General features: G+C 39.2%; 1 protein-coding gene and 1 long non-coding RNA gene across 4 annotated transcripts in view; one reads left to right on the top strand and one right to left on the bottom strand.

The window, feature by feature from the left end:
- Nucleotides 1-16,578, top strand: part of LOC122662512 — a 34,228-nt gene extending 17,650 nt beyond the window's left edge. Inside the window, exons 3-4 of one of the 3 annotated variants that reach the window (XR_006333047.1) lie at nucleotides 3,912-4,247; nucleotides 15,872-16,578. This is a non-coding gene — a long non-coding RNA (uncharacterized LOC122662512). Of the gene's footprint in view, nucleotides 1-3,911; nucleotides 4,321-15,871 lie in introns of those variants that run through there. The other 2 variants (XR_006333045.1, XR_006333046.1) reach the window with 2 other exon arrangements.
- Nucleotides 1-25,917, bottom strand: LOC122662511 (histidine kinase 1). The gene is made up of 13 exons (XM_043858165.1): nucleotides 25,156-25,917; nucleotides 21,658-21,900; nucleotides 20,746-21,537; nucleotides 20,266-20,513; nucleotides 16,706-16,865; nucleotides 15,913-16,039; nucleotides 15,681-15,770; nucleotides 4,051-4,245; nucleotides 3,896-3,965; nucleotides 2,893-2,935; nucleotides 2,263-2,403; nucleotides 580-1,725; nucleotides 1-363 (listed from the first exon to the last, which is right to left on the bottom strand). The coding sequence occupies exons 1-13, from the start codon at nucleotides 25,489-25,491 to the stop codon at nucleotides 148-150; spliced, it is 3,807 nt and encodes a 1,268-aa protein (XP_043714100.1). The 5' UTR covers nucleotides 25,492-25,917; the 3' UTR covers nucleotides 1-147.
- Between the last annotated feature and the right edge of the window lie 1,453 nt (nucleotides 25,918-27,370).

Raw genomic sequence — 27,370 nt, forward strand, 5'->3', positions numbered from 1 at the left:
TAGAGTAAGGAAACACAATGTAGTTTTAATATTGCATGTAAAGGATAAAAATTCTTGTGCTCTTTTCCAAAATTACATTTAGCTGATGACTTTGTTAGCTGGCAAAAATGTGGCAGTCACGCAGTTGCGCTTATTCGCAGAAAAAGATTAGGCCATCCTTTTTGTTAGCGATAGAATAGTGGAAATCATTAGCTTGCAGTCTATTGGCTTTGTAAGGTAAGCATCCATACCGACCTCCAAGCATTTGGCTTCATCTGATGACATAGCATGGGCTGTCAGTGCAACAATGGGAATGTGCGAACCAGTTCCTGCCTCATAGTTCCTTATAGCTTTTGTTGCTTCATAGCCATCCATCTTTGGCATCTGCAGTTGCCATGAAAATAGTGGAGGTTTAGAAGCTGCACTTCAAAATCCAATTTACTAATGTTATTTGAAGAAATTTCTTTGAATCTATTGAATTATTATATGCTAGAGAATCGGTTGAAAAAAATTTGAGGTTTTTACTTGTAAAATAATGATATGTAGTAGTTGGGAGCATTGATATAATGTGGTATTAGGTAGTGTCTTCTACTTGCTTACTTGACAGTCCATGAGAATCAGATCAAATAGTGGGCATTCCTGGAGCAGTGTTTGAAATCTGGTATTGCCATCCCAGAAGGGAGATTCACTGCTTCTATACTTCTCTGCATCAAGCTTGCATTTCAGAGCATCCACAGCCTGCTGTCCATCTCCTACAGCCACCACAGAGGCACCCATTTTTTGTAGCATTATTGTTGCTACTCTCTGTAGTACTGGGGTGTCTTCTGCAAGCAATATGCACAAGCCTTTCAGGGATTTCTGCCCATCAATGGCCTTGGTTGAATCTCTATGATTTTGTCCACTCCATCTTGAATTTTCAACTTCTAGTTCTGGTAATCCTGATGCTTTTCTGTTGTACGTTGATGTACATGTGGAGTCTTCAATATCACAAGAAGTCTGCCAAATTTGACGTGGATTTTCAATATTTTTATTTTTTGAGTAGTTCTGACTGAACTCAGATAGTCTGTTGTTCAGATTCTTGTGATCTTGGGTTATAATTTCCTCTCTTGACGTTTCTCCAATTTGAAGTACTCCTCTTCTGGAATTGAAACTGCCAGTTTCAAATGTGTCCGAATCATCTGAGCTGGCGACATCAAAGTGAATGGGGTCAATTTCAAGGCATTCATGCAAATCACCTTGTGGAGCTCTTGAAGCATTTGGACTTTCCTGTTGCAGTTCAAAAGCCCTTTCTTTTATGACAGCTTCCAAAATATGCACCATTTTTGCTTTATATAGTGGTTTTACCATCATCAAATGCCCTTTCCTTTGTAGCTCCATCTTAACAGCATTGGAGGTGTCATGGTTTAGTACCCATGCAAACTTTGCTTTTCCATGATATTTGTCAAGGAACTTAATCTGCTCTTTCCATATATCTGTGCTTAGGTCTAGAAGCCCAACATCAACTACTATGATAATACTTGAACTCCTAACATGATGTGTCTTTAGCTCTTCATATCTCAATGTTTCACTTGTTGAACACTGTGTCATAAAGCCATTCCTAGGGGTTGTGCTGCTGGCTTGAAAGACCTCCCGAATAATTTGTGTTAGTTCATTCCATTCAGATGCTTCCCATGTGTGCACTCTGTTTTTTCTTAACCACTGGGACATGATCACTCTACCCATATTGGCATTAAGTGCGAGCAAGACCTGCATTCATATATATTTTAGTTATTCTTCTTGTGAAACTCTCAACCCCCTCCACCCCTTCACCCAAAAAGAAAAAAAAGATGTCAGAAACTTGACAATATGGCAGGCAAGTGAACCTGAATTTGACCAGAACTGGCTATGTGTTTCTATAGACATGTCCAATATACAGTTCTTCATTTCTTGTCAAAATATTGGACAAACTGATGATAAAAAAATAAATCAATTCAAACACACATAAGATGCAAGGACAGAGTTTCATGCCTGTTTTAGAGTTTGGAAAGCTTATATGCCAATCTTGGGCTAAAGGTTTTGTATTCCCAAAATTTATTTGCCAGAAAAAGAACAAAAAAGCAAATGTACAGTCAGATTGCTAAAACAGTCTGGACTCTACATTTATCAGGGTATGCCACTAAAAATAAAAGAATTGGTATTCCTATAAAGATAAAAGAAATGGAATTCCTATAAACAACTCAGAGTACCTAACGTGGCAAGTAAGGAATGCTTGGAATCTATAATGGTAAGAGTAGTTTTGTTCACCATTAAGCCATGCCTGGAGAAGTCGATTGAACACTGCTGTCTTGTGCCATCCACAGGTGTACTGAGGACCAAATATAGCTGCATCAGGGTCCCTGGGTTATTCTTCTTTACAACTTTGATTTCTCCACCCATCTTGTTAACCTAAAAAGGATCAATCTTATCATAAGAAAGAAGGAGCAGGTTGAAAATGAGTGAAAGGGGAGCACATAGCAGTGCAACAAATAAAGGTGACTAAGATGAATAATGTCTTTTGGTTGATTAGCTGAAGGTTTGTGGATATCGTATTAGTATGATTGTCAGTCTTCAGATCAGATGAAAAATAATGCAATAGTAGAAATATATCATCTCAGTTTAATAAATTTCTAAGTGTTGGCAAAGCTGTAAAAATATGAGTTATGGCTTAAACTCTATAGATTGGATTATCATGACAATCCAATCCAGCTAACTTTAAGCATGAAAATTTCCCCAGGAGTGACACTCTTGATGACGGATCCTGAATGCCAACACAAGTATATGTAACAAATCAATGCAATGCTGTTAAGGGAGTTCTATTTCAATTTTTTTGGTTTTTCTTTTCAGCAGCTCGGTGCTTGTCTTGGAGCTTTTTAGTACTTGAAACATTTAACTCACCAAGGTGCGTACAATGCAAAGGCCAAGGCCAGTCCCACCATACCTGAAAACAGCAAAATGTTTCAGAATAGAACTTTTTTCTAAAGAATATGTTAGAACAATCATTAGGAAACTTTAACAATTTATATTTGTCATAAACCATGAGAAGTTATGGATAGACAAAATCCTGATGCTAATTATGGCAGTCCAACAGTATACATGATCATGTAATGAATTGTAACGCCTCAAAATCCGCCCAGGAGTTTAGGTCGTTAATGGTCCACAAGATTGGTAGTCTTAGCGAAAAGGGAACCGGAGTGTGAAACAAATAAAAATCGTCATAGCTTCAAAATATAGTAGCAGCGTATCTAATCATAACCATTCACATAAACACAACGAAAGTCTTTAAATAATCCAACAACACATACCTTGTTACAGTCATCCTCAAAATCTTAAACAAGGATTTTAATTTGAGACTTTATGGAGGGTTGTAATAGACTGTAGACATCATGTTTAAGATTTTGAGGATGACTGTAACTAGGTATTTGTTGTTGGATTATTTAAAGACTTCCGCTGTGTTTATGTGAATGGTTATGATTAGATATGCTGCTACTATATTTTGAAGCTATGACGATTTCTATTTGGTTCACACTCCGGTTCCTTTTCGCTAAGACTATCGATCTTGTGGACCGTTAACGACCTAAACTCCTGGGTGGTTTTGGAGGCGTTATATGAATTGAATGCATGTTTATTGAACTGGACCATGTCATCAGTAAGCTACTTTTTGTATGACCTTGCACATGACCCAAAAGTTCTGTCAACAAGAAGGTCCCACCACATTATGGAGCTGGTCAAACTGCTAGGCTTATCTGATGGCATGATATTCAATCCAGGAGCTGGTGCATCAATTGGATGGTCAAGATCTGTCATGCATGTGTACTGTCTTGGCTTGGATTCATGAATTCATTTTTCTGCACAAAATATATGGTAGCGAGGGGCCTCAAAACTTATTTAATTTACTTACGTTCGGGTTGTTGAAGGATCAGCTTGCTCAAAGCTTTCAAACACAGACTCCCATTTGCTTGGATCAATTCCTACAGAAGAAGACAATTTCTTATGAAGCATTATGTGAAATGATTGTAAAATAGTTTAGGTGCTTGAAAAAAGTAATCTTCATACCACAGCCAGTATCATCGACTTCAAACCAAAGAACAATTCTGTTATCTTTCTTGGAGGTTCTCATCTCATGGTTTCCATGTTGCTTCAACTTTGTTTTGAGCGCAGAAGATGATTCCTTCTGATCAAGGGGCAACTTCATTGTGTCACTAAATGTATTGGGTCTCTCACACCATCCTCGCAGTATGATGTGGCCCGCTGTAAGCCATTTAAAACCGTAAACTCAGCAAGCTTACTTTAACATTTTAGAAAGTGGGTTTTTATTTCTACTGCTGGGGATCTCTATGTATTCTCACTGATATGTTATTTCTACATTCTGTATATTTTTAATTGGCATAATACTTGCATATTTACAGTCGTCACATTTTTATCTTCTTATGTTTGCTGTTTGGGAAAAATTGTTTGGTTGAACAAGCATATGGCATTAGTATTCTTAGAAAGTGAGCCATTGAGTTGTTCTGTAGGGCATACCTATTGCATGAGGCTCCCACCACTGCGGGGTCTGGGGAGGGTCATAATATTCGCAGCCTTACCCCCGCTTCACAGAGAGGCTGTTTCCCGACTCAAACCCATGACCACTAGATCACAATGGAGAAACCTTACCATTGCGCCGTGGTCTACGACGGAATGAGTTGTTCTGAAGTTATTCTTATTGAAGCTTTGCTACTTGCATATGTTCTATGACAACACTTAAATCTTCCTGTTTATGGATGTTGTAAAGCTTAAACTGTTAAACATGCATTCGACCTGTGGGCTGTGGTGTCCTCTTTTTTACTGTTTCTTTTAACTTCTATTTTTCAGTTCATATAGTAGAAAATCTGTGGTGCCACCTAGGGTTTCAAAACCCTAATTAGGTCTCTATGTGCCCACCCCAAACTAATAAAAATTCTCAATCAAACAAATCAATGGTGATTCTGTAATTTCTAGAACACTTCTGGACCTTTCTCAAAACATAAAATGGACTATGGGATGAATAGATATAATTGTGGAGAGGGCTTTTCTGAAAGACTCTTGAACTGGAGGCTATTCATAATATTAGAAAGTATATAGATGTTTTTTTTTGGTAGAAGAAAGTATATAGATTCAAGTTTACCAGAAGATGTATGACAGGTGTACTTCCTGGTAAATAAAACTAAAGGTGCAGATTTTTGAACTCCGTCTCATTGCGGTTGATCTGACTCACTCAATATAATTCAAACCCTGCTGAAACTCTGAGGATATGATCCTCACTGCTAGGCCTCCCAAATACAAAAAGTAGCAGCTTGAAAGATCCAGTAGCAAAATAATTAAATTATCTGAAACAGAGTCTTGTGGAACCAGTAGAACCAGCTCTGTAAGTCTGGATGGTTCTCTCAACGGAGAATACTCTTGCTCTCAAATATTCCTAGGCAATGTCGCCCCTGACAGAGAAAGGGATTCCCAGTATCTCAGGCTGATTTGAGTTGAAGTGAGGGAGTTCCAGCAATTTCTTCTCAGACCAACAACTACTGCCAGTAAGAAAATAGCTGAAAAATAACTTAGACTGAAAGGAGAAAATTATAAGAAGTTCTCCATGAACAGAACTGAAGGTTGCCCATCAACCTTACAAAGGTTCGCTCATCAAAACCCACCGGTGAATACCCATTCTTCACTATAGAAAATACCATTGACATTTCATTAACAATTCACACACACCACAGAATTGATTCAACAGGGACATATATAGACTCAACCAAATTGAAAAAAAGTTGAAACTTTCCAATAAAAATTCTAGAAACTAGTTGGAACCCCAAAGAGAAAATAAATTGTGGGAAATAGTGCATGAATGGCTTGTGAAATTGATGTTCACAGCCCTCTTATTCATAATAGATGGGAGAACATTCCTGAATGAGTACAAGGACAGTAATACCCCTATTACAGAAATACTATCCTTTAACCCAAATTACATCACTCCCCCTCAAGTTGGTGCATAAATATCAAACATGCCCAACTTGCTAACTATAGAACAAAATTCTTGACAAGAATTTCTTCAGTAAAAATATCAGCTAACTGCTCACTGGACTAAACAAAAGACACAAACAGTTCCTTGTTCTAGCTTTTCTTTGATGAAATGACGATCATTCTCAACATGTTTGGTACGATCATGTTGGACTGGGTTGTGTGCAATGCTGATGGCTGACATACTGTCACAATAGAGGTGCATGGGAAGATCAACCTGAACATGTAAGTCACCGCCAGAGAAGTTCACAAATTCCATGGGCCATAGCCCTAAATTTAGCTTCAGCACTAAACCTGACCACAACTACTTGCTTTTTACTCCTCCAAGTGACCAAGTTGCCACCAACAAAGGTGCAATAACTTGAAGTGGATCGTCTGTCATCTGGACACCCAGCCCAATCAGCATCAGTAAAGGCTTCAACCTGAAGATGTTTATGGGGAGTAAAGAGGATACCCTTGCCAATTGAAGACTTCAGATATCGCAAAATCCTATAGGCAGCCTCAAGATGTGAAGTATAGGGATCATGCATATACTGACTGACAACACTTACTGCTAAAGCTATATCTGGCTGTGTGTGGGAATGTGGGATAAGTATATCAAACGTCCCACCAACCTTTGAAAACCACCCTTATCAATAGGTTCTCCTTCTTTTTCATATGGGTATTTGGTTCCAAGGGTGTATCAGCTGGCTTACACCCTAACATTCCAGTGTCAGTCAATAAATCAAGAGTGTACTTTCTTTGAGAGAGAGAGATGCCTTGTGTTGAATGGGAAACATCTATCCCAAGAAAATATCGAAGCTTCCCTAAATCTTTGACCTCAAACTCAGTCCCCAAATACTTCTTGAGTTTACTGATTTCTTCATTATCACTCCCTGTAATTACTATGTCATCTACATAAACTATCAGAACAGTAGTGTGCTGCCCTACCTTCTTGACGAATAGGGTATGGTCTGCACTCTGCATTACTCTGTTTGTACCCAATAGACACCATGGCTCTATGGAAACGCCCAAACCATGCTCTAAGTGATTGTTTTAAACCATACAGAGCCTTCTTCAAATGACATACCTTCCCATGAGTTTCTGAAGTAGCAAAACCAAGAGGAATCTCCATGTACACTTCTTCCTCTAAATCTCCATGGAGGAAAGCATTCTTGACATATAGTTGTTGAAGATCCCATCCAAGGTTAACAACACAAGAAATGATCACCCTTACAGTATTCATCTTTGCAACTGGGGTGAAGATCTCCTGATAGTCAATCCCATAAGTCTGGGTAAAGCCTCTGGCAACCAACCTAGCCTTGTATCTCTCAACTGATCCATCAGCCTTCTGCTTCATAGTGAAAACCCATTTGCAGCCTACAGGTTTCTTCCCAGGTGGAAGAGACACCAATTCCCAAGTTTTATTCTTTCTCAGGGCCTTCATTTCTTCATACATAGCTGCTTTCCACTTTGATTGAGCTAGAGCCTCCTGCCATGTGTTAGGAATAGAAACAAAGGCTAAAGAAGAAACAAAGGTATAAAAAGAAGGGGAAAGAGAATTGTATGACACAACGTTAGAAATGGGATGTTGAGTACACATTCTCTTTGGTTTACGGATTGCTATAGGAAGATCAAGACTAGGATAAAAAATAGGCTTACCAAGAGAAGGACTCGAATCCAGCTCTTCCAATTGAGGTGGTTCAGTGGTTGTAGTGGTTTTTTTATGCCAAACTCCTTGAGGTTCCCTAGTGAAGATTTTCGAAGTCTTCTCCCCCTGGATTGTAGTTTGCTCTTGTTCTTGCCCTGTTATACCATCCTCAAGTTCAATGGATGGATCTTCTATTACAAGTGTATACACATCCAGTCGGGTAATTAAGTCCTCTTCACTAACAGAATCCCCCTAAAGAGGACTAGGAGTAGGAAAATAAGCCTCAGATTCCTGAACGATGATATCCATGGTAACCAACAACCTGCGGGTAGGGGGATGATAACATTTATAGCCCTTTTGAGTAGCAGAATATCCCAAGAAAATACAAAGAAGATCCTTATGATCAAATTTACCATGAACATGATGATTACGAGCAAAGACTACACATCCAAAAACTTTCGGGGGAACAATGAAAGAAGAACCCAAAAGTACATCAAGAGGACAACATGCATTAAGGACTCGAGAGGGTAGCCGATTAATGAGATAGGCAGCAGAAAGAATATCATCACCCAAAAATGAGGAGGAACAACCATAGTAAACATAAGAGATCGAGCAACCTCCAAGAGATGACGGTTTTTTCTTTAAGCCATACCATTCTGGACAAGAGTATCAACACATGAAGTTTGGTGAATAATCCTATGGGAAGGGAGATAGGTCTGAAATGAAGATTCCATATCTTCTTTTCCATTATCAATATGCAAAATTTTCATATGGGCGTCAAATTGAGTTTCAATCATTTTATGAAATAGTTTGAAACAAGAGAAAACATCACTTTTTTGGTGCATAAGATAAACCCAGGTGGTGTGGGTAAAACAATCAATAAATGTAACAAACCATCGGAAACCAGAAGTTGAAACATAACAGGCAGGGCTCCACACATCATAATGAATTAAACTGAAAGGGTGCAAACTTCTATTATCAGAAATGGGATAAACAACATGAGTTTTCTTAGCAAAAATGCAAGCATCACAAGAAAGAGTAGGTGAATTACAACTTTTAACTAAACTAGGAAATAAAGTAGCTAAAACACGTAAAGGAGGGTGACCAAGCCGACGGTTCCACCGATGTAGTTTGGCCAATGCAGAATCACATGTCTGGGAAGTCAAAGCAAATGCATGAGAGGTACTATCCAACATATAGAGCCCACCAACCACTTTACCACTGCCAATCGTATGATCCATTTTCAAGTCCTGAAAAACACAATGAGTGGGAAAGAAAGTTACTTTGCAGTTGAGATCACGGATAAGACTACTAATGGACAATAAATTAGTAGTGAATTTAGGTACATGTAAAACTGAAGAAAGATGTAAAGAAGGAGTACACTTAATGGTGCCCTTCCCAGAAACAAAGGAAAGAGAACCATCAACAATTCTAACTTTATGGGAACCAGAATAGGAGAAAAATGCAAAAATTGAGAGGAGGAACCTGTCATGTGATATGTGGCACCGGAGTCAATAATCCAAGAATTGGACATATGACTGAGGTAAAATTGCCACTTGAAATACCTTATGTAGAAGAAGATGAAGGAGTGGAAGTGGAGGTCCTGGCAGAGATGTAGCTGATGCAGAATAGAGGAAGAGTCCAGGCATGTCATAAGTTGACGCAAGTGCTGATTAAATTCCTCCTGGGAAAGAGGTTGTTTGACAGTGTCATGTAGCTCTAAATAGGAGAAAAATCCTATTAGAGGCCAAGCAACGGAATCTCAATGGGCTGCTGGTTCGAATGGGCAGAATAGGTAAACTAGGGCAGAATTAGGGTTAGGATTAGGGATTTGAGCTAGGGTTTTATTTAGTAATGATGTGCAGGTCAAAAGGAAGCTAATGGTATAGGTTTTGAATAGGTCTAAACAGAAATTAAAATTCTGAAATTCTAGGGTTAGGGTTCCGGGTTTTAGGTTTTAGAAAATAGGTCAAATTTAGAGTTTTGAGTGGGATCTAAGGGCTGGGGCTGAGGTTGAGTTTTCTAAACAGGGAGGGGGATGTCCGACTGTAATATGAAGGTTTTCTGATGGCTGAATTGGGTTTTACAGAATTTAGGGTGCTTTCGGGTTTTATGTGAATGAGGAATATTAGGGTTTGAGTGATGGGAAGGGGCAGCAGCTTGGATCGAGTATAGGGGGTGTTGAGGAGAAGCTGTGGTCAAAGAATGAGAGGATTCTGATGAGGGAACAGGTCTGGACAGAATTAAGACTAACTAGGGTTTATGGGAATTCAAATTAAAAATAAAGGGATCGAATGGGGAAGGAGAAGGAATGAAAAAAACAGAATTAAACTTCAAACTCACCACAGGAATTCACCAGCAGCAACTTGACAATTGAAGGAGCCTCCCGATCGTCTCGATGCAAGGAGTCGCAGGAATCCACCCACCCTATCCACCTTGAAATCCACAAGGATACACTCACAAAGGAGCAGGAACAGCAGCAGCAGCAATCGGCCAGCAGTAACAGTCTTTTTTTTAATTCAAATTCAATGTGGGGGAGACCTCCACGATTTCTTTATTTATAATATGGCTTTATGCCAAGTCCTAATACAAATTAAAGTCTTCTCCTTCACAAAATCGTGGAAGGGAGAGATGTAAATCTAACTTAACTAATTTAAAACAGTAAATTGACTAAGATACCCCTACTAACTTAAATTAAAAGACTCTAACTTAAAACAACTAATTTAAAAGAAGATTCCATATTAGCCAATAGGATATAAGGACCTATTAACCAATAGGAACACTTCACTTAAATTAGACCAATTGTACCAATTGGGTGCAACCAATTCTAAATTGGTTCAATCTAAAAACAGGAAAATAAACTAATTATGGAAAATAATAATCCTAATCTATGGCTCCCTAATCAAGCCTTAAGTTCAGGGCTTCTTCTTCTTCTTCTTCCTACTTGGAGCTGCATCAACTCTCCCCGTCTTGAAAGCATTCATCTCCGATGAATGGCTGGAGATCACAGAATGGTCTTCCAAATCAGGATCAAGTTTCTTGAGTTCATCTTCAGCGGATGGTTCAAGCTTGTATGCGGACAGCAGCTCTTTGATGGATGAAGAAGACTGGAATTCCGGCTGGGCAGCAGCCTCTTGAAGGATCACATGAACACCTCTAGGGTCATTATCTTCGTCTTCAAGATAAGCAGCCACATCCTCATCATCATCAGGAGGAAGTGCAAGGAAATGAATTCCGCCCTAGTCTTCACCTTCCCCTTGAACTCCTTCCTTTTCAGCCACGTTGACAGACTTCTTCTTGTGTGGGTAGTCCCTAGCAATATGCCCCTTGTCTTGACAGTAATAACAAGTGAAAGGGTCATTTCGGCCCATAGGTGCTTTGCCCTTGTCATCCACATGTGGGGGAACAGCAGGGCGAGAGGTGTTGCCTATAGAGGAACCTTGTTTTGAGGTGCTAGCGTTGATGTAGGCCGGCTTGGAAGTAGAACCCGGCTGTTTACTTGAAGCTAATAGCTCCTCTGCTTTCAAGGCCTTCTCAAAACAATCTCGAACATCTGCAACGTCAACCACCCTAATTGCCCTGTTGATCTCACTTGACAGACCCAACTTGAACCGGGAAAGCATTTGGATGCCCTCCTCCCTAATGCCAGTGCAAGAAGAAAAAGCATCGAATTTCCTCATGTACTCAGTCACAGTCATGGTCCCTTGGCGGAGGGAGTTGAATTGATCCTGCAGCTGAAACTTGAAGTGCCTTGGCAAGTATTGCTTACTCAGGTCGTATTTCATGTCTTCCCAAGTGCGGGGTGCAGTACCATTAAAGTCCATCTCTCTTTCAGTAGTTCTCCACCACTCACGTGCTGGTCCAACAAGTTTAGCGCGGACTAAACTTCATTTTCCTCTCTTCAGACAGGTCATACCAGTCGAAGTAATCTTCTACTGCAGCAAGCCAGTCATAAAATACCTGGGAGTCAGGGTGACCATCAAATTCTTTCAGCTCAAGCTTCACCTTTTGGTTGCCTTTATAGCGTCGATTAGTACCCTGGTCTCTAGTGAAGTAGAACCTCATATACTCCTCAAAAGTGGGCTGGCGACCTCTGTCTCTGTCCCGGTCTTCTCTATCTCTGTCTCTGTAGCCTCGGTGGTGATCTTTGTGTTTCCGAGAAGGTTCTCGGGCATATCTAGGTCTGTCCCGACGATCTTTGTAGTGATCTCTACCATCCCTGTCATCTCGGTCAGCTTTGAATCTGTCCCTGTGACCTAGGCGTCCATCTCTATAACCGCTGTAATCATCTCTGTCAGGCAGCCTCTGTACCACTGAATGGAGTTGGTACCTGTCTTCTTCTATGGGTACATTGCTGTCCCCATTAAGTGCAAGTTGTCTATGCTCAATTACTTGCAGCCTTTCAGCAATAGCTCTCTGTTCAGCTCTAAAATCTTCAACCAAAGTCTTCTGGTCAGCGGTAAATTTCTGAAACATCTCTAACGTTGTTGCCAAAGGATCGAGTGGTTGTGGCAGCACCGGATTGCCATGTTCAGCCATGGCTCTGATACCAAGTTAATGTAGCTCTAAATAGGAGAATGATCCTATTAGAGGCCAAGCAACATAATCTCAATGGGCTGCTGGTTTGAATGGGCAGAATAGGTAAACTAGGGCAGAATTAGGGTTAGGATTAGGGATTTGAGCTAGGGTTTTATTTAGTAATGATGTGCAGGTCAAAAGGAAGCTAATGCCTAATGGTATAGGTTTTGAATAGGTCTAAACAGAAATTAAAATTCTGAAATTTTAGGGTTAGGGTTCCGGGTTTTAGGTTTTAGAAAATAGGTCAAATTTAGGGTTTTGAGTGGGATCTAAGGGCTGGGGCTGAGGTCAAGTTTTCTAAACAGGGAGGGGGATGTCCGACTGTAATATGAAGGTTTTCTGATGGCTGAATTGGGTTTTACAGAATTTAGGGTGTTTTCGGGTTTTATGTGAATGAGGAATATTAGGGTTTGAGTGATGGGAAGGGGTAGCAGCTTGGATCGAGTATAGGGGGTGTTGAGGAGAAGCTGTGGTCAAAGAATGAGAGGATTCTGATGAGGGAACAGGTCTGGACAGAATTAAGACTAACTAGGGTTTATGGGAATTCAAATTAAAAATAAAGGGATCGAATGGGGAAGGAGAAGGAATGAAAAAAACAGAATTAAACTTCAAACTCACCACAGGAATCCACCGGCAGCAGCTTGACAATTGAAGGAACCTCCCGATCGTCTCGATGCAAGGAGTCGCAGGAATCCACCCACCCTATCCACCTTGAAATCCACAAGGATACACTCATAAAGGAGCAGGAACAGCAGCAGCAACAATCGGCCAGTAGTAACAATCTTTTTTTAATTCAAATTCAATGTGGGGGAGCCCTCCACGATTTCTTTATTTATAATATGGCTTTATGCTAAGTCCTAATACAAATTAAAGTCTTCTCCTTCACAAAATCGTGGAAGGGAGAGATGTAAATCTAACTTAAGTAATTTAAAACAGTAAATTGACTAAGATACCCCTACTAACTTAAATTAAAAGGCTCTTAACTTAAAACAACTACTTTAAAAAAAGATTCGATATTAGCCAATAGGATATAAGGACCTATTAACCAATAGGAACACTTCACTTAAATTAGACCAATTGAACCAATTGGGTGCAACCAATTCTAAACCGGTTCAATCTAAAAACAGGAAAACAAACTAAGTATGGAAAATAATAATCCTAATCTATGGCTCCCTAATCAAGCCCTAAGTTCAGGGTTTCTTCTTCTTCTTCTTCCTACTTAGAGCTGCATCACAGTGTTTTCTTCAGAAGAAGTCTTATGTGCCCTGGAAGTAGAATGACCCTGATCACGGCCTCTGGTGTCATAGGGGCACCCATGAAGTTTCCAATAACGGTCCCTAGTATGTCGTTTCTTGCCACAAAAATCACATTTCAAAGAGGACGATCAGTAGTGGACCGATCACTGGTAGGACGAGAAGGAGTCCCACGAGAAGGCTGTTGTAGGCTACTAAATAAGGCTGATTGTTCCTGAGGAGTAGGATGAACCATGACAGTGCGGTGCCCTTCCTCAGATTGAACAATAGCATATTCTTGTTCCAATGTAGGGAAAGGCTCTCTATTCAAAACATGCATTCTGATATGGTCATACTCCATATTGAGACCAGCAAGAAAATCAAAGACACACAGACCTTCTTCCCAATTCTTGAAAGTAGTAGCATCCACATCACAAACAGCAGTAAATGGCCATAAAAATCAAGCTGTTGCCACATACCTCTCAATTGTGAATAATACTGTGAAAGAGAGAGTTCTCGTTGCTTAGTGGCATGAATCTTCTGACGAAGCTCATAACATTGAGCAGTGTTACCCACTTTAGAATAGGTAACCTTGGCAGTTTTCCAAATCTTGGCAGCAGTGTTAAGGAGAAGGTACCCACTAGCAATCTCGGGATCCATAGATTTTGTGAGATAGGACATCACACAGAAATTGGATGTCATCTACTTATCTTGGGTAGTACCAGCCTCAACTGGCATCGTAGTTGTTCCTGTCATGGTACTAAATCTCGTTTCGTTTCGGTGTTTCGGTCTGACCGAAATTTCCGAGATACCGAAATTTCGTCGAAATATGGTATTTTTCTGTGGGTGTAAAATGCCAAAATGACCGAGATTTTCGAAATTTTCGAAATGAGATTGCCGAAATTACCGAGATTTCTGAAATTTCCGAAACGAGATGACCGAAATATTCGAAATATTGCACGTGACTTTTTCAATATCTCGCGATATATCGTGAGTCCACGATATTTCGTCGATATCTCACGAGATATCATCGAAATATGGTATTTTTCCATTTCGGATTGGTATCGTATCTCGGACAGCTCGAGATATACGAAATTTGGCGAAATATCGCCGAAATTTCGCGAGATTTTGAACTATGGTTCCTGTAATATAACCAGAGAGACCATGGGAACCAATGGCCAGAAAGCAAGAGTGCGACCACATAAGATAATTCGTCCCATTTAATTTGATGGGACTAGCAAGGAATTGGAGAAATTCACGAGATGTGGTTCCATTACTTCCTGTGGAGGCGGTAGAAATTTATGAGTCCATAATGCTGGTGAAGAATAAGATGCCCACAAAACAACTCAACTTTCACAACTTGGATCCCAAGAGATCATCAACAAAAAATCCCTGGCAAAGGATTTAACACATACCAATCACCAAAAAAGGGCCCTTGGTGGGAGTCAACTCACTACCAAGGGGAGAAGAAAAAGGCCGGCAGCAGGGAGAGGCAGCAACGGCAAAACACGCAGGCAGAAATCGCCAACGGAAAAAGGCTAGCAGCGACGGGAGGCTCTAGTAGGTGGCGCCGACGATTGTGCCGGAGGCGATAGGTGGCACTGGCGGAGGTGGCGCTCCCTGGCGGTGCTTGCGGCTAGAGAAGAGAAGCCACGAGAGAGAGAGAGAGAGAGAGAGAGGCAGAGTCGCTGGTGGTGCTGGCTTGAAAACGAGAAAGAGAAAGGGAGAGAGAAGAATGAGATAGGGTTCTAGGGTTGCGTGTACAGCATTAGGGTTGGAATCCCGATGTGGATCCCAGCTCTGATACCATGTGGGATCAGGAATTAATCAAAGGAGCCGTTTTAACTCAGCGGAATAACACCATTGCAAGGTGTAGGCCATCTGTTCAAGTCCAATAAGGGGGCTCTTTCCACAAAACTCCAGTCTTAACCTTCATTTTTGAGTGGAGAATGCAGATATTGTTGATATTTGTAATAAAGTAATTGCCTACTTATTAATAAGTTATACTAATAATATATAATACTAATAAGTTAAATTTTAGTATAACTTATATATATATATATATATATATATATGAACATTTGTTCATTATTTGTTCAATATAATTATAATGCACAGAAATTCTTAGTTGTTTTTTTCCTCCTAACAAGGTGTGATTACCTTCTATTAGTTCTATTTACTTGTTGAATTTGTGACATCAGTTTAGTCTCACTTACATGATGTAAACTTGATAGAATTGCTAATGAGATTTGTAAATATTTGAACAACTCTCGCAGAGTCTCCCTGAACAACTTTTGGCATATCATCTACAAATAGCAGGAAAATTTCTTATTAGAATAAAGGACTTTGGAAGAAATGATTGGAGAGATTATTCTTAGGCCCAAATATTTCCTATTTATTTGCACAGCTGTTTTAGAAGATCTTCAAATGATGAAAAGGACAGCATACCAGACAAATCTAGAACAGTCTCCACATTGTGGTTTATGCGCTGCACAGAAAACATATCCACAAGGCCTTCAAGTTCTCTCCCCAAGTCAAATTCAGCTTCTTCTAGTACTAATTTTCCAGATTCAACCTGAAATAATTTATGAAAAAAATAGTAAATTGATTTGCATCATTGCATGGCAATTGTAATTATTTCTAAGAGAATTTGTTCCATATTGTTAGTTTCTTTTGCAACTCTTAAATGACTGGACATAATAATAAATAAAATCTGATGAGTGGAGAAAGTATCACTTTCAGAGTCATTTCTCATTTTGTATTCTGGAGGAAGATTTTCCCAACTGATCTACTCTGCTTTCATATCATTAGGAAATTACCCTAATTCCCTTTCTCATTAATCTTGTGAAGTCGCTAAACAAACCATTATAGAAGTTCCTTACCCAACTTCTGGCATCACTTTTTCCCTTGATTTCTTCACTCTCTCTCGTGCTTGCTTGCTCTTGCTCTCCTCTCCCCCTGCATGTCTCTGTCTGTCTGTGCATGTGTTTGTTTGTGTGATTTTCACTAGAGAAATGCTAATTCAGCATGCATCTGTGAAGTGCAAACCCTACTGTTCATTGGTTTACATGCACAACACTAGCATTCCCTTACTCGTCATGTTTCTGATATATGAGAAAAAACTGGATGATGGAGTGCAATCTAAAACAAGAAATCAGTTTATCCACTGGCATGAAAGGTCTTAAACTAGCATGCTTTTACCAGCAGAATGTCCGGAAACAAAAATTTAGTTCTATCTCACCTTACTAAGGTCCAAAATGTTATTGAGAAGCCCAAGTAGAGCATTTGAGCATTTGCGAATCTGGGTAACTGTTGTATATTGCTCATTTGTCAGACAATCATCACATATAAGAATGTCCAGCAACCCGATCACTGCAGCCATAGGTGTTCGCAACTCATGACTGTAATATAATAAAAGAATAAATTTACTTTTCCAATATATGTTTGAACATGGAGCAGAGAAAGGGTTTTATAAAATTTATTTTTAAAAGATCACCTACAACCAAGTAAGAATTAATCCCACAAAATAAGATGAACAAATTTATAGGGACCCAATGTAAATTTGGAAAAAAAATTGTTGCTCAATCGAATTTCATGTCTCTCCTGATAGGATGAAAAGGTTGCTGTTGGGTCCTCTGAGTCAAACTCCTTCAGGATAAATAACTTATAATTCATGGTATAGTTGACAGTATTTGTGTTTAACAATCAATTACAATGGAAAAAAAATTTGCATTCATTAAAAACCTTAACTATAGGTGGAAATGTTATTCTTATCAATTGTTGGACCCAGATTGGGAAAGCAGGAAATCCATGATGCATACAAGTTCTCTGATCCAATGATCTATTAGGTAATTATTGGACATTTGGACTCCAAGGACACAAACTTAGCCTAAAAGGAATTAATAAATTATAGAATGATAAGGCTCAACCTTCTAAGGAGACCAATCCAGGTTCTGGGTATAATTGGGAAGTTACAAAGCAGAAACACCCATGGAGACATCCAGTGAACAGGTAAAATATGCCCTCACAGTCACAAGGGAATAAATGATAGTTATACACCCCCCCCCCCCCACAAAAAAAAAAAAAAAGGGGTTTTAGAACTATTTCAAGTTGGCTTATAAAAAATATAGAACTTTGTTATGGTTTATAACTTTTTCTCATCCTTCTCTTTAAAGTCCATCCTCACTGCTGGTTCTAGCATCCACATTTTGTTTCTTCTGTTCCAGGTGGCTATATTTTCCTGGTGTACACAACATAGTCCTCAGTGGTTCATCGATCATTATAAGATCCATCCTGGAAAAGATCAGTCTCAGGAATCCACATGGAATCTGAGTACAGTAGACATCTTTCATGACACACCTTAGATATGATTTAGTACACTGTACTGAATTCTATAATCTGTTGAAACTGAGATCCTACCTACATGGATAACAAAATGTTGGCATCTCCGTAGCCTTTGTGTTAATGATATTGTGAGCTTAATGTCAGTTGGATCTTTCATGGTCAGCATTGATTTGTTCCTTATCTGCATTCTTTTGTGTGAATAAATGATGCTTCGAAGTGTCCATATTTTTCAGTCTTTTTTAGGTTTGCATAAACATTGTACAGAGTGTTTTGAATTTGCATAGAGCTGCAAAGATTTTCATGGAACATGATATGGTCTTAATCAAGGTTTTAAAACAAGGAATCAGGGACTCTCCGATTCTTGAAATGATAGAATTGCCCTTCATGCCCGAAAACTCTCCGATTCTTGAAATGATGGTCATAATAATAATAAGAAACTTTTGAAGGTTATGATTTATGTTACAACTTATCTTCAGAATCTAGGACAAGTTTCATAGCACAAGTGGCATGTATTTAAGTAGCACCTCAGTGACTTGATTGAACCTGAATCATAGTTTATTGAGTTGAGGTAGATCGGTCACATTATGAGAAACTATAACTAAACCCTAAGTGTAACATGAGTTAATGTAGTCCTAGATAGGTAGGAGACCTACTAGGAGCCAGACTACCAGGATCTGTTGAACTGCTGGTTCGATGGGGGCAAAATTGAGGTTTTAGGTCAACTTTAGGGATAGGGTTAGGTCAATGGAAGTGGATTTTATATGGTAAAGCTAGGCAGGTTTAGGGGGGGGGTCTAATGAGATAGGTTTTATAAGTTTTGGATGATTAGAATTAGGTTAGATGAATTAGGGCAGCAACTAGGGTTAGGGTTTTGGGTTTTGGGAAAGTTGAGAGTGAGGGGATTTAGGGTTTAGGTTAGGAATTTTGGGCAGGGGTTTGGGTCGAGCTTCCCTAATAGTGAGGGGAAGATTCGAACCAAGTTTAGACAGATTCTGATGGTGGGAATAGGCTAAGTGGATTTTAGGGTTTAAGGGTTTTGTGGGGGAATGATGATTTCTAGGGTTTTGAAGGAAAGAAGGGGCTGAGAGCTGGATCGAGTGTAGGGGGTGATGAGAGGGAGCTGTGGTCCAATGATGGTCGAATTCTGATGTTGGAATGATGCTGGACAGAGTTATGAAGGTCTAGGGTTTAGTGGATTGATGGGTTTAATGGTGGAATGATAATGGGGATCGATAGGGCTAGGTTTAGAGGATTAGGAGAAGACGGGGATGACTAATAACAGTAACAACTTGCTTGGTAGGGCAGGTCTTCAATGGCAGCAGCTTGAAGACTAGAAGCAGGTCCTCCCGATCTACAAGATGCAAGGAGTCAACTGGAGATCCACCAGTCCCTTCACCTTGATATTACTCACAAAGCAACACTCAATAGAGCAAGGCAGCAAGCAGAAAATGTTTTGAAATCTGAATTGTGTGGGGGAGCCTCCCACGAGCTTCTTTATTTATAATATGGCCAATGGCCTAATTCCTATTCAGCCTAGGAGTTTGATCACTAGGCTGACTCCTAAAACAAAACACTCCCTCTAAAAGTCGTGTAGAGGTGTAGACCCTAAAATATGACTTAAGTTAAAAAGATTCTATCCTAAGAGAATATTCTAAAATCACTTAAATTGGACTAGTGGTTCAACCGGTTCAATTTAAAACACTAAAACTTAAAAATAAACTAAGTATTGGACTAATCCGTATGCAACCTATGTACCCATATTTTAGGCCCATTAAAGTGGCCTATTACATAGAAAACCCATGGGATCAAAGGCCCAACATGTCCGTAACCCAACCCTAGACTTATTTCTAGGGAAAGAAGCCCAATTTGGTGATAAACCTGCATCATGAGTTCTATGTCATTCTTAGCCTGCCGTGCACTACTCATTGGATCCAAATGGTCCAGACTGTAGAGTACTAATTAACAGAGATAAAAAATAAAACCATAAAATATAAGGCTGACAATTAACAGAATCCCTAAAATATCTCATTACAATGAAATGACATTACTAAACCCTGATGAAGCCACAAATAATTAATGATAAAAGTATCATTACTGTCCATACTGTAGTCTATCAATCTTATCCACTCTTTCATCTCTATATTCTGTAATTTCTATACTAAAAATATGACTATAGCAACACCAAATTATTGCTTGAGATGAAGTAACTGTTTCTATTCTAATGTACAAACCTTTTCATTGTAGAAAATTAATCAAATAACACCTTTGAGAGTGGTGAATCATGAAAAAAAGATAAATATTGATGATTTCTCCATAATTCCAACAGTGAAATGTTCAAACTTAAGAACAATTTATTGCAAGAGACATTGTTCTGAAATTTTCTCGAATCTTTGGAAGATATTGGATTCACAGTACACTTTAAAACAAAATTTTACAATCTGGACTTGATTTAATCACCTCATGTTAGCTAAGAACTGGCTTTTATAGTTGCTTGATGCTTCTGCTCGTCTTCTTGCATCGAGGTGACTTATCAGTTCTGCTCTTAGTTTCATTTCCTTTGAAACTCCGTTTGTCAAGATCAAAATGCAAAGACAGCCAACGACCAGAATACAAACAGATGCAGATATCAATGTAACCAATGTCTTAAAGGCCCTTTCATCCACCTTTCCCATTATATATCTCCGCGGAATGATGATAACCCCCACCTGTGCAGTCTTAGTTGTTACCATATCTTCATAAATAATAGTAGTGTCAATATTAAGATGGACAAATTCATGGAAGAAATAAAATAAGATACTATAGACAGTGAAACTTCTAATGGTGATGCTGAGCTACTGCAAAACTCAGTTCCATCTCTCTTCCCACAAGAATGGAATCTTCCAAAAAAAGGGCTTTAAGTTGAAGAGATGTAAGAAACTATAATGCATTTAATCTCACCATAGGGAGTCTCTTTAATTTTAAAAAGAAGGAATCTATATAATATTTCTGGTGACCAAGCTTGACATTCTCAACATGGACCTCTTGATTTGGATAAAACTTGTTGCCGTATGTGCTTTGCAGCCATTCAGCTCCCAATCTTATAACGTGATCTTCTGAATCGACAGCCATCATAAGCTCGGGTCCTGTTGTTGAATTCCTCAAAAGTGGCGCATTTGTTGAGGTGGCAAGGAGGTATCCTTCCTGAGAAGTCAAGTACATATAACCACTATGGAATTCCACCAATTCTCTCATCAGCTGCCCTACACTGTAAAGTGCTGTAGTAACGCCAACAACTGCCACTATACTTTTATTGGAAGAGTCCCAGACTGGCAATGCTGCTGAAAGCAATGGTGAATCTATAAATTTGCTCACTGCAACATGCCATGAAGCTACACCATCAGGTACTTCTGACAGACCAGCTATATTAATTAGGTCATCTGGTGGGATTGTTCTTGGTCTCCCTGTGCTCTCACCAGTAACAGGATCAAGTGGTTCACGATACCAAATTGCAGAAATGTTACCATTTGCAGATGGATCATTCCAACCATGGTCAGTTGATAGATCATTGAGCATGTGTGTCCCAGTAATGGAAGCATTTACAAGGTCAGAATAGATATAGAAGGTGTTGTTGCTTCTGTGGTCTCTGTGAAAAGCCTGAACAAAGCCATTTCTATAACTTATAGTTATAGCATTAAGGGCTTTTCGACTGGCAAAGAGTGCCCAAGTTACATTCCTCATTACTTCATACATCTGTTAAGAATCATAGGCACGTCAGTTAAAAATATAGTGATAAAATAGTTCATAAATTCCTGAGGTGGAATGTCCAAAAATGAAATGAGATGACAAGTATATAACAGAGTCAGAAGCAACCTCAATTTGTTGTGGTTGGGTTACTGTTTTGTCATACCGTCTGATTACATATTCAGACAGCTTAACCTGGGCGTTGGTTATTTCTGCAGTGGAATTCAAGATGTTCCACATCCGCAATATGGGGCGCTGCAGAAGTTCAAAACGCAGGTCATATGCTAAGCTGTTTATTGATTTTGTTGTATAGACTGTTGTAAAATGCCATGTCAATATGGTGAGCATCCCAATTAAAATGGCTAGCATGACCTGCATTAACAAACAGAAATGAAAGACAAGAAACATGGGGTAAGTCTTAAGAATAGGAATCAGGCCTAGATTTAGAGAATCTTATTGTCAAATAAAAAGATAAGTTGTATTTTTTTTCCCATCAAAAGAAACAGATTGTAGTGTGTAGTGGGGTTTGGCAAAGAACTTGTTCTAGTTTATTAGTAAATGTGAAACAGTTACACCATGAAACTGGAGAATGGGGAAGCATGGAAGCATTGAGAAAAAATAAATGCAATGAAACAAAATGTTGAACAAGATAGATCCAAACACAATAAAGAAAATAACTTAATTTATTATTAAGCAGAGAGGGGCAATATGTCATTGTCATCTTTTACCAATGTTCATTTATGATCACACATAAAAGTAAGGGTACATATAAAATCATATTTTCAGTCTTGCCATGATAAACAAATGGAACTCCTCCAGATGGTCCTTAAGGTCACAAGAGAAGAGGAAAATGGAACATGTTGATAACATTCATGGCCTCAATGGTGTTTGCTGGGAAAGTTTTTGCACTAGTCACATCCTACTCTACTAGTGGTAACAGCTGCATATATGCTTTAATTTGACAATCTAAGCTTATGTAGTTACTATTGTTGATGCTTGCAATTCAGATTATGAGGGTATGTCTGGCACTCTGACAGCCATTTACTTGAGTATTGAGTACCTTACAAATAACTCTTGAAGCTCCAAAATCTTAGCATATCCCTAAATGTAGAGATAGTTTTGGTAATTCAATTGGCCAAATTGTGTTCAGGATTACAACCATGCGAGTAAACTGGTGGGAAAGATAATGATGGTAAAAGTTACTAGACTATACCAACAAACTGGAACTTTTAAGAATAAGTAGAAAATAGCAAGATATACATAAAGTGCCTAGAAGTCTAGAACTCACCAGCCAAATAATAGAAGGGCTATCAGAGCTATTGATAATACTGTGGGGCATAATATCTTGACTCATAATAAAACTGGAAGTTGGGAGTGTTGGTTTCCAAATTCTATTCTGTAACACCAAGGCTTACTGGAGCCTAAAGGGATCTCTAACAACAGCTAGCAGGGGGTTTCACTCTCAGGTGGTTGGGATAGGAGTCAGCTTGGCTAAAAAAATCTTGGCTTATGCTGCACTTTTCTGATCTTCATGTAGCAGAAGACCTCTCTGGTCATCCTTGCCCACATACATCACACATTACAGGTCCGTGCAAATCCTTGCTTCTATACTATCTTTTTTGCATCTGTTTTTGGTGTATTGATTGTACAATCTTGTTTCCCTATAACAAGATGCAACTATTTTCCTACCATATTCAACTAAAAGGAAAAAAACTGCCTACGACTTTCCTCATGGATCCTATTACTCCAATCAGCTCTATTCAAAGCCATACAAGATTCCAGTCCTGAGCTATACATGTCTTTCCTCACCATTCTTCTATGGCTATTTTAGGCTTATCTCTAGTTTTTTTGACTCCTTCAATTTGAAACAAATCACTTCTCCACAATGGAGCATTTGAAGGTCTCCATTGCACATGGCCATGCCACCTCAGACGAGTCTCTCACAACTTATCATGAATAGGGGTGACGCCCAGGTTTGCTCTAATTTGTTCATTCTTTATTTTATTTTTTCTAGTTTTACCACTCATCCACCGCAACATTCTTTCATTGTAACATCTATGGCCCCAATATAGTTTTAAGACTAACAAAATAAAACTCAAAATGAAAAAGTGAGATATTGCATTTATATAAATAACAAACTTAATATTTGGTGTAAAACCTGAAAAGCGACCTCTACTGTAAATAAGATTTTGTAATTGAAAACAGACTGCATAAGACTCCCATCATTGCAGAAAACCTACCTTAAATTTTGGTGTGAGCAGTGATCCCCATGGAATAACTTCCTGTTGAATTTTTTCAAGGATACATGCTATATGCAAAATTTACATCATAATGTATCATGCCACTTCCTACAAGTACTTAAGAATATTTGATCTCTGAAAGGCAGTCCTTTGCCATATTTTTCACACCAATTGACAATCTGTGGTTAGGTTGCTTGTATATTCTGTAATTTGTAGCTGCTGATCAGTTGATTGCATTTTGGCTTTGAATTTAGCAGAGGTTGGTGGGGTCATGTCATTTTCAGGTTTACTGTCTCTTCCACTATGCAGATGAGGACCAATTCTTGAAGTTCATAAAACTTGTACGGAAACTTGATTGGTTGAATTGGGCTTGGTGTAGGCTGTCACATGTTGCAGTTGAGTTTTAATCCTTCCTAGTTAGGAAAGGGTACTGAATGCTCTGCTTAAACTAAGTGCTGTTTATTTCCTTGAGAAAAAGGGGCTTGGGGTGAATTATGACGGATTCTGGTTGAAGACAAGCTTGGTGCTCAGAGTCTAAACTGTACTAGACTACCAGTATTTCGCCTTGATATCGTACTTTTTATGTCAGATACAGGCAATAAACTTAGAAGTTTAGAAATTGAGTAGGCAACTATTCTCACAAGTACCTTACATAATCCAATCACAAAGTCATCATCCCTCAGCTGCTTAGAAGCATACCTCATTGTAACATGTTATATAGGTGACTAACAAGGTCAACGCAATTCTTCTTTAAAATTTGTAGAAAGAACAGAATCACTAAGCTATTTTATCTTGAAACTTAGCCATTTAGATGATCTTAAAATGCATTTGACTCTATACTAGAGTATAAAACAACTGCATTTTTGGATTCAGTACATTTGGATGGCATCAACTTTAGCGTCGGTATTTGCAACACCAACAAATCAGCATTGGCACTACCATTTTAAGGGGGAATTGTTTGTGTGGTGAAGTTTTAAACCGTTTTATGTCTGTATTTTCTTTATTAGAGTTCTTTTTATTGTTATCAGTATTATTGGCCCTTACTGTTTTTTTTTGGTTTTGTTTTTGTTTTCTTCTTCTCCTTTAGTCTGATTATCAGAGTTGACCTTCAAACACATCTGCCCAGTATCAACATATAAAGGTAAGTGCATATTATTCAGTAAAATAGTAGGCTGGATGATCTTAAACTATATACTTATCACATAGCAACTAGATTAAGATTTTGAATTATGTATTGTTACTATACATAAATAGTAATAATGATACTAATCAAGTTCAGCTCAAACAGATGCAGACAGTCTTGACTAGACTGTAATAATGTTTGTTGAAACTTGATGAACTCAGTTCTTGTTCATGCTAATGTAACAGTTTCTAAATTATCATGTACCATGATAGCAAGACGAGCGACAAAGACACTATAGTATGACGAGAGACATTGAGCACTTGGGTACGGGAACTCATCTTCCTGGACCTCCCCTTTCTGAATGTGTTTCCTACATGGAGGAAGATTCTTGCTTTCTTTGGAGAGACAACCACATAATTGATTACAGAACCTTCTGAGACAAAACCCTGTTGGTCTGTTTTGAGTTGGTGACACTCCAAAACTTACTGAAGGAGCCCTTTCAGTGTTCTCTGCCATAGATTTTTCTGAAACTTTCAATTGTAAAGCAGGTACTTGAAGAAGTACAGAAGATGACGAAGAAGAAGAAGATGTTGGAAGCATATGAATTTACTGCTGTTGTGCCATGTCATTTCCCACTTTTTGAAAGTGGTTGGTTCCCCATTGCCACCGTTCTTTCATGTCCATATCCACCCCCTTCTTTTTCCACCTCCTTTTTCCTATAGTCTCATGAAATTTGACCGTTGGCAGTGGACCAGGAATTTTTTTTAAAAAAAAAAAAGAAGGGAAGAAGAAGAGGCACCAAATCAATAACCAAGTTGACATGATAATCTGGTGGTTTCTTTCAAGGATTGATGTGAGTCACCAGCAAATGAGATAAGTACAGATGAAGATCTGTGCATCAGCAAGCCAACCAGGTTGTTTGTTCTACTTATTTATTTGTTTATATTGTCTCTTCCAATGTGGGAAAACCGTTTCACACCTCCATGAAAGCTTCAGTGGGGAATTTTTCCAAGTGGACCAACCAAACAATCAGGAAGTGTGTGTGTGGGTCCTTAGAAGGGTTTAATGTCGGCTAATTAGTTCTTTGGAGAGGTTGAGGTCATAATCTACTAATTATTATGTTTGCATGCAAACATAAACATAAAGACAAGAGGATATAACCAACCTCTGTAAATAGATTTCCCAGAAATTCTCTCAGGGAAGGTTTATGCATGAAAGCCAAAACAGGCCTAGGCCTTGTATGGCTCTTAATCCAGATCCTAAAAATAGCAGATTCTAATCAAAAGGTCACCACTAATCATGAAAATTTAAATGATTAAAAAAGCTGCCAAAGGATTGAGATCTTTTATTTTAGTAGTTTCCACAAACCAACAATTAATACTGGATCAATTAGTTATTTGATTAATGCTAAGTGCACGTACACGTCATGTTCCACATGGCTAAAATCTTAGGTTTTACATAATTGGGCCTGTAGTGGTTTTTTTTTTTTTTTTTTTTTTTGGTGGGGGGGGGGGGGATGTTTTGGGTACCTCATCTTTTAGAAGTGACATTTGGGGTTCTCTATCAAGTTAATCCTACCCCAAGCTGAGTAAATTTTCAATTTTACCCTTTAACAGCTACCACTTGCCATCTCTGCCCTCCCCACCCCACCGGCCACCCATTGGCTCCACCTCCACCTCAGTTGGGGGCAGTGGAAGTGGAGATGGAGCCGAGAGGATCCAGACTCATGGAGCTGATGGGGTGGGGTGAGAGTACAGAAGGATGGAGATGAGAAATGGAAGAGTTATTGAGGGGTAAAATTGGAAATTTACTTTGTTTAGGATAAGACTAATTTACTGAGAAATGCCAAACATCACTTTTAAAGATTAGGTACCCAAAATGTCCTTTTGCCCAAGATTGGGCACCTAAGATGTAATTTACCCTTTTTTTTTTTTTAACAAAAAGATATGGGGTGGAGGTGGTGATGATCACCCCGGGGTATGCGCTAGCGCCCTTGATGGGCACTCCAGGACCCGCCAATGCTTGTGAAAACCCGGGTCGGTCCTCCATTCATCCGACCGGAGGTGTGGATAACGAGGCCACCTTCACAACCTTCTCCCTTCTGTCCTTATGTTGTAGTAAGGTAGGGCGGTTCGCTTGAGTTGCTCAACCGCCCCGCCTTTTTTAGCCTGGTGCTCATGATGTGCTATGGAACCTCAACCGTGTCGGGGGACCAAGCAGGGCATAGCTAGCAGCATAGGAGCCGACTCGGCATCAGCGGCTTCGTGCCGCACTGGAGTGATCCAATATGTGGTTCTGGACGTTCCACCACTCCCCAGCATCCATAGATTTGGATGGAGTCTCGCTCATAGAGGAAGAGTACGTGCGCTAGCGTGCTACGGCTTATGCAGTTGATTGGATCAGATAGCCCTTCGGGCAACCAACCAAACCTGGCACATCAAATTTCGATCAACAACTTGGAAGCAATTTTTTGTCTTAG

The sequence above is a fragment of the Telopea speciosissima genome, chromosome 5 (genome assembly GCF_018873765.1).
Source record: "Telopea speciosissima isolate NSW1024214 ecotype Mountain lineage chromosome 5, Tspe_v1, whole genome shotgun sequence".
NCBI classification, from domain to species: Eukaryota; Viridiplantae; Streptophyta; class Magnoliopsida; order Proteales; family Proteaceae; genus Telopea; species Telopea speciosissima.

Bases quoted from the DNA above. Each gene is read 5' to 3' on its own strand.
- LOC122662511 (XM_043858165.1), bottom strand. From the start codon at position 25,491: ATGCTTCCAACATCTTCTTCTTCTTCGTCATCTTCTGTACTTCTTCAA. The intron at 21,538-21,657 runs GTTGCTTCTGAC...GATTCTTAACAG, and splicing joins CCCAACCACAACAAATTGAG to ATGTATGAAGTAATGAGGAA. The intron at 1,726-2,262 runs GTGAACAAAACT...ATATGAATGCAG, and splicing joins TCTCCAGGCATGGCTTAATG to GTCTTGCTCGCACTTAATGC.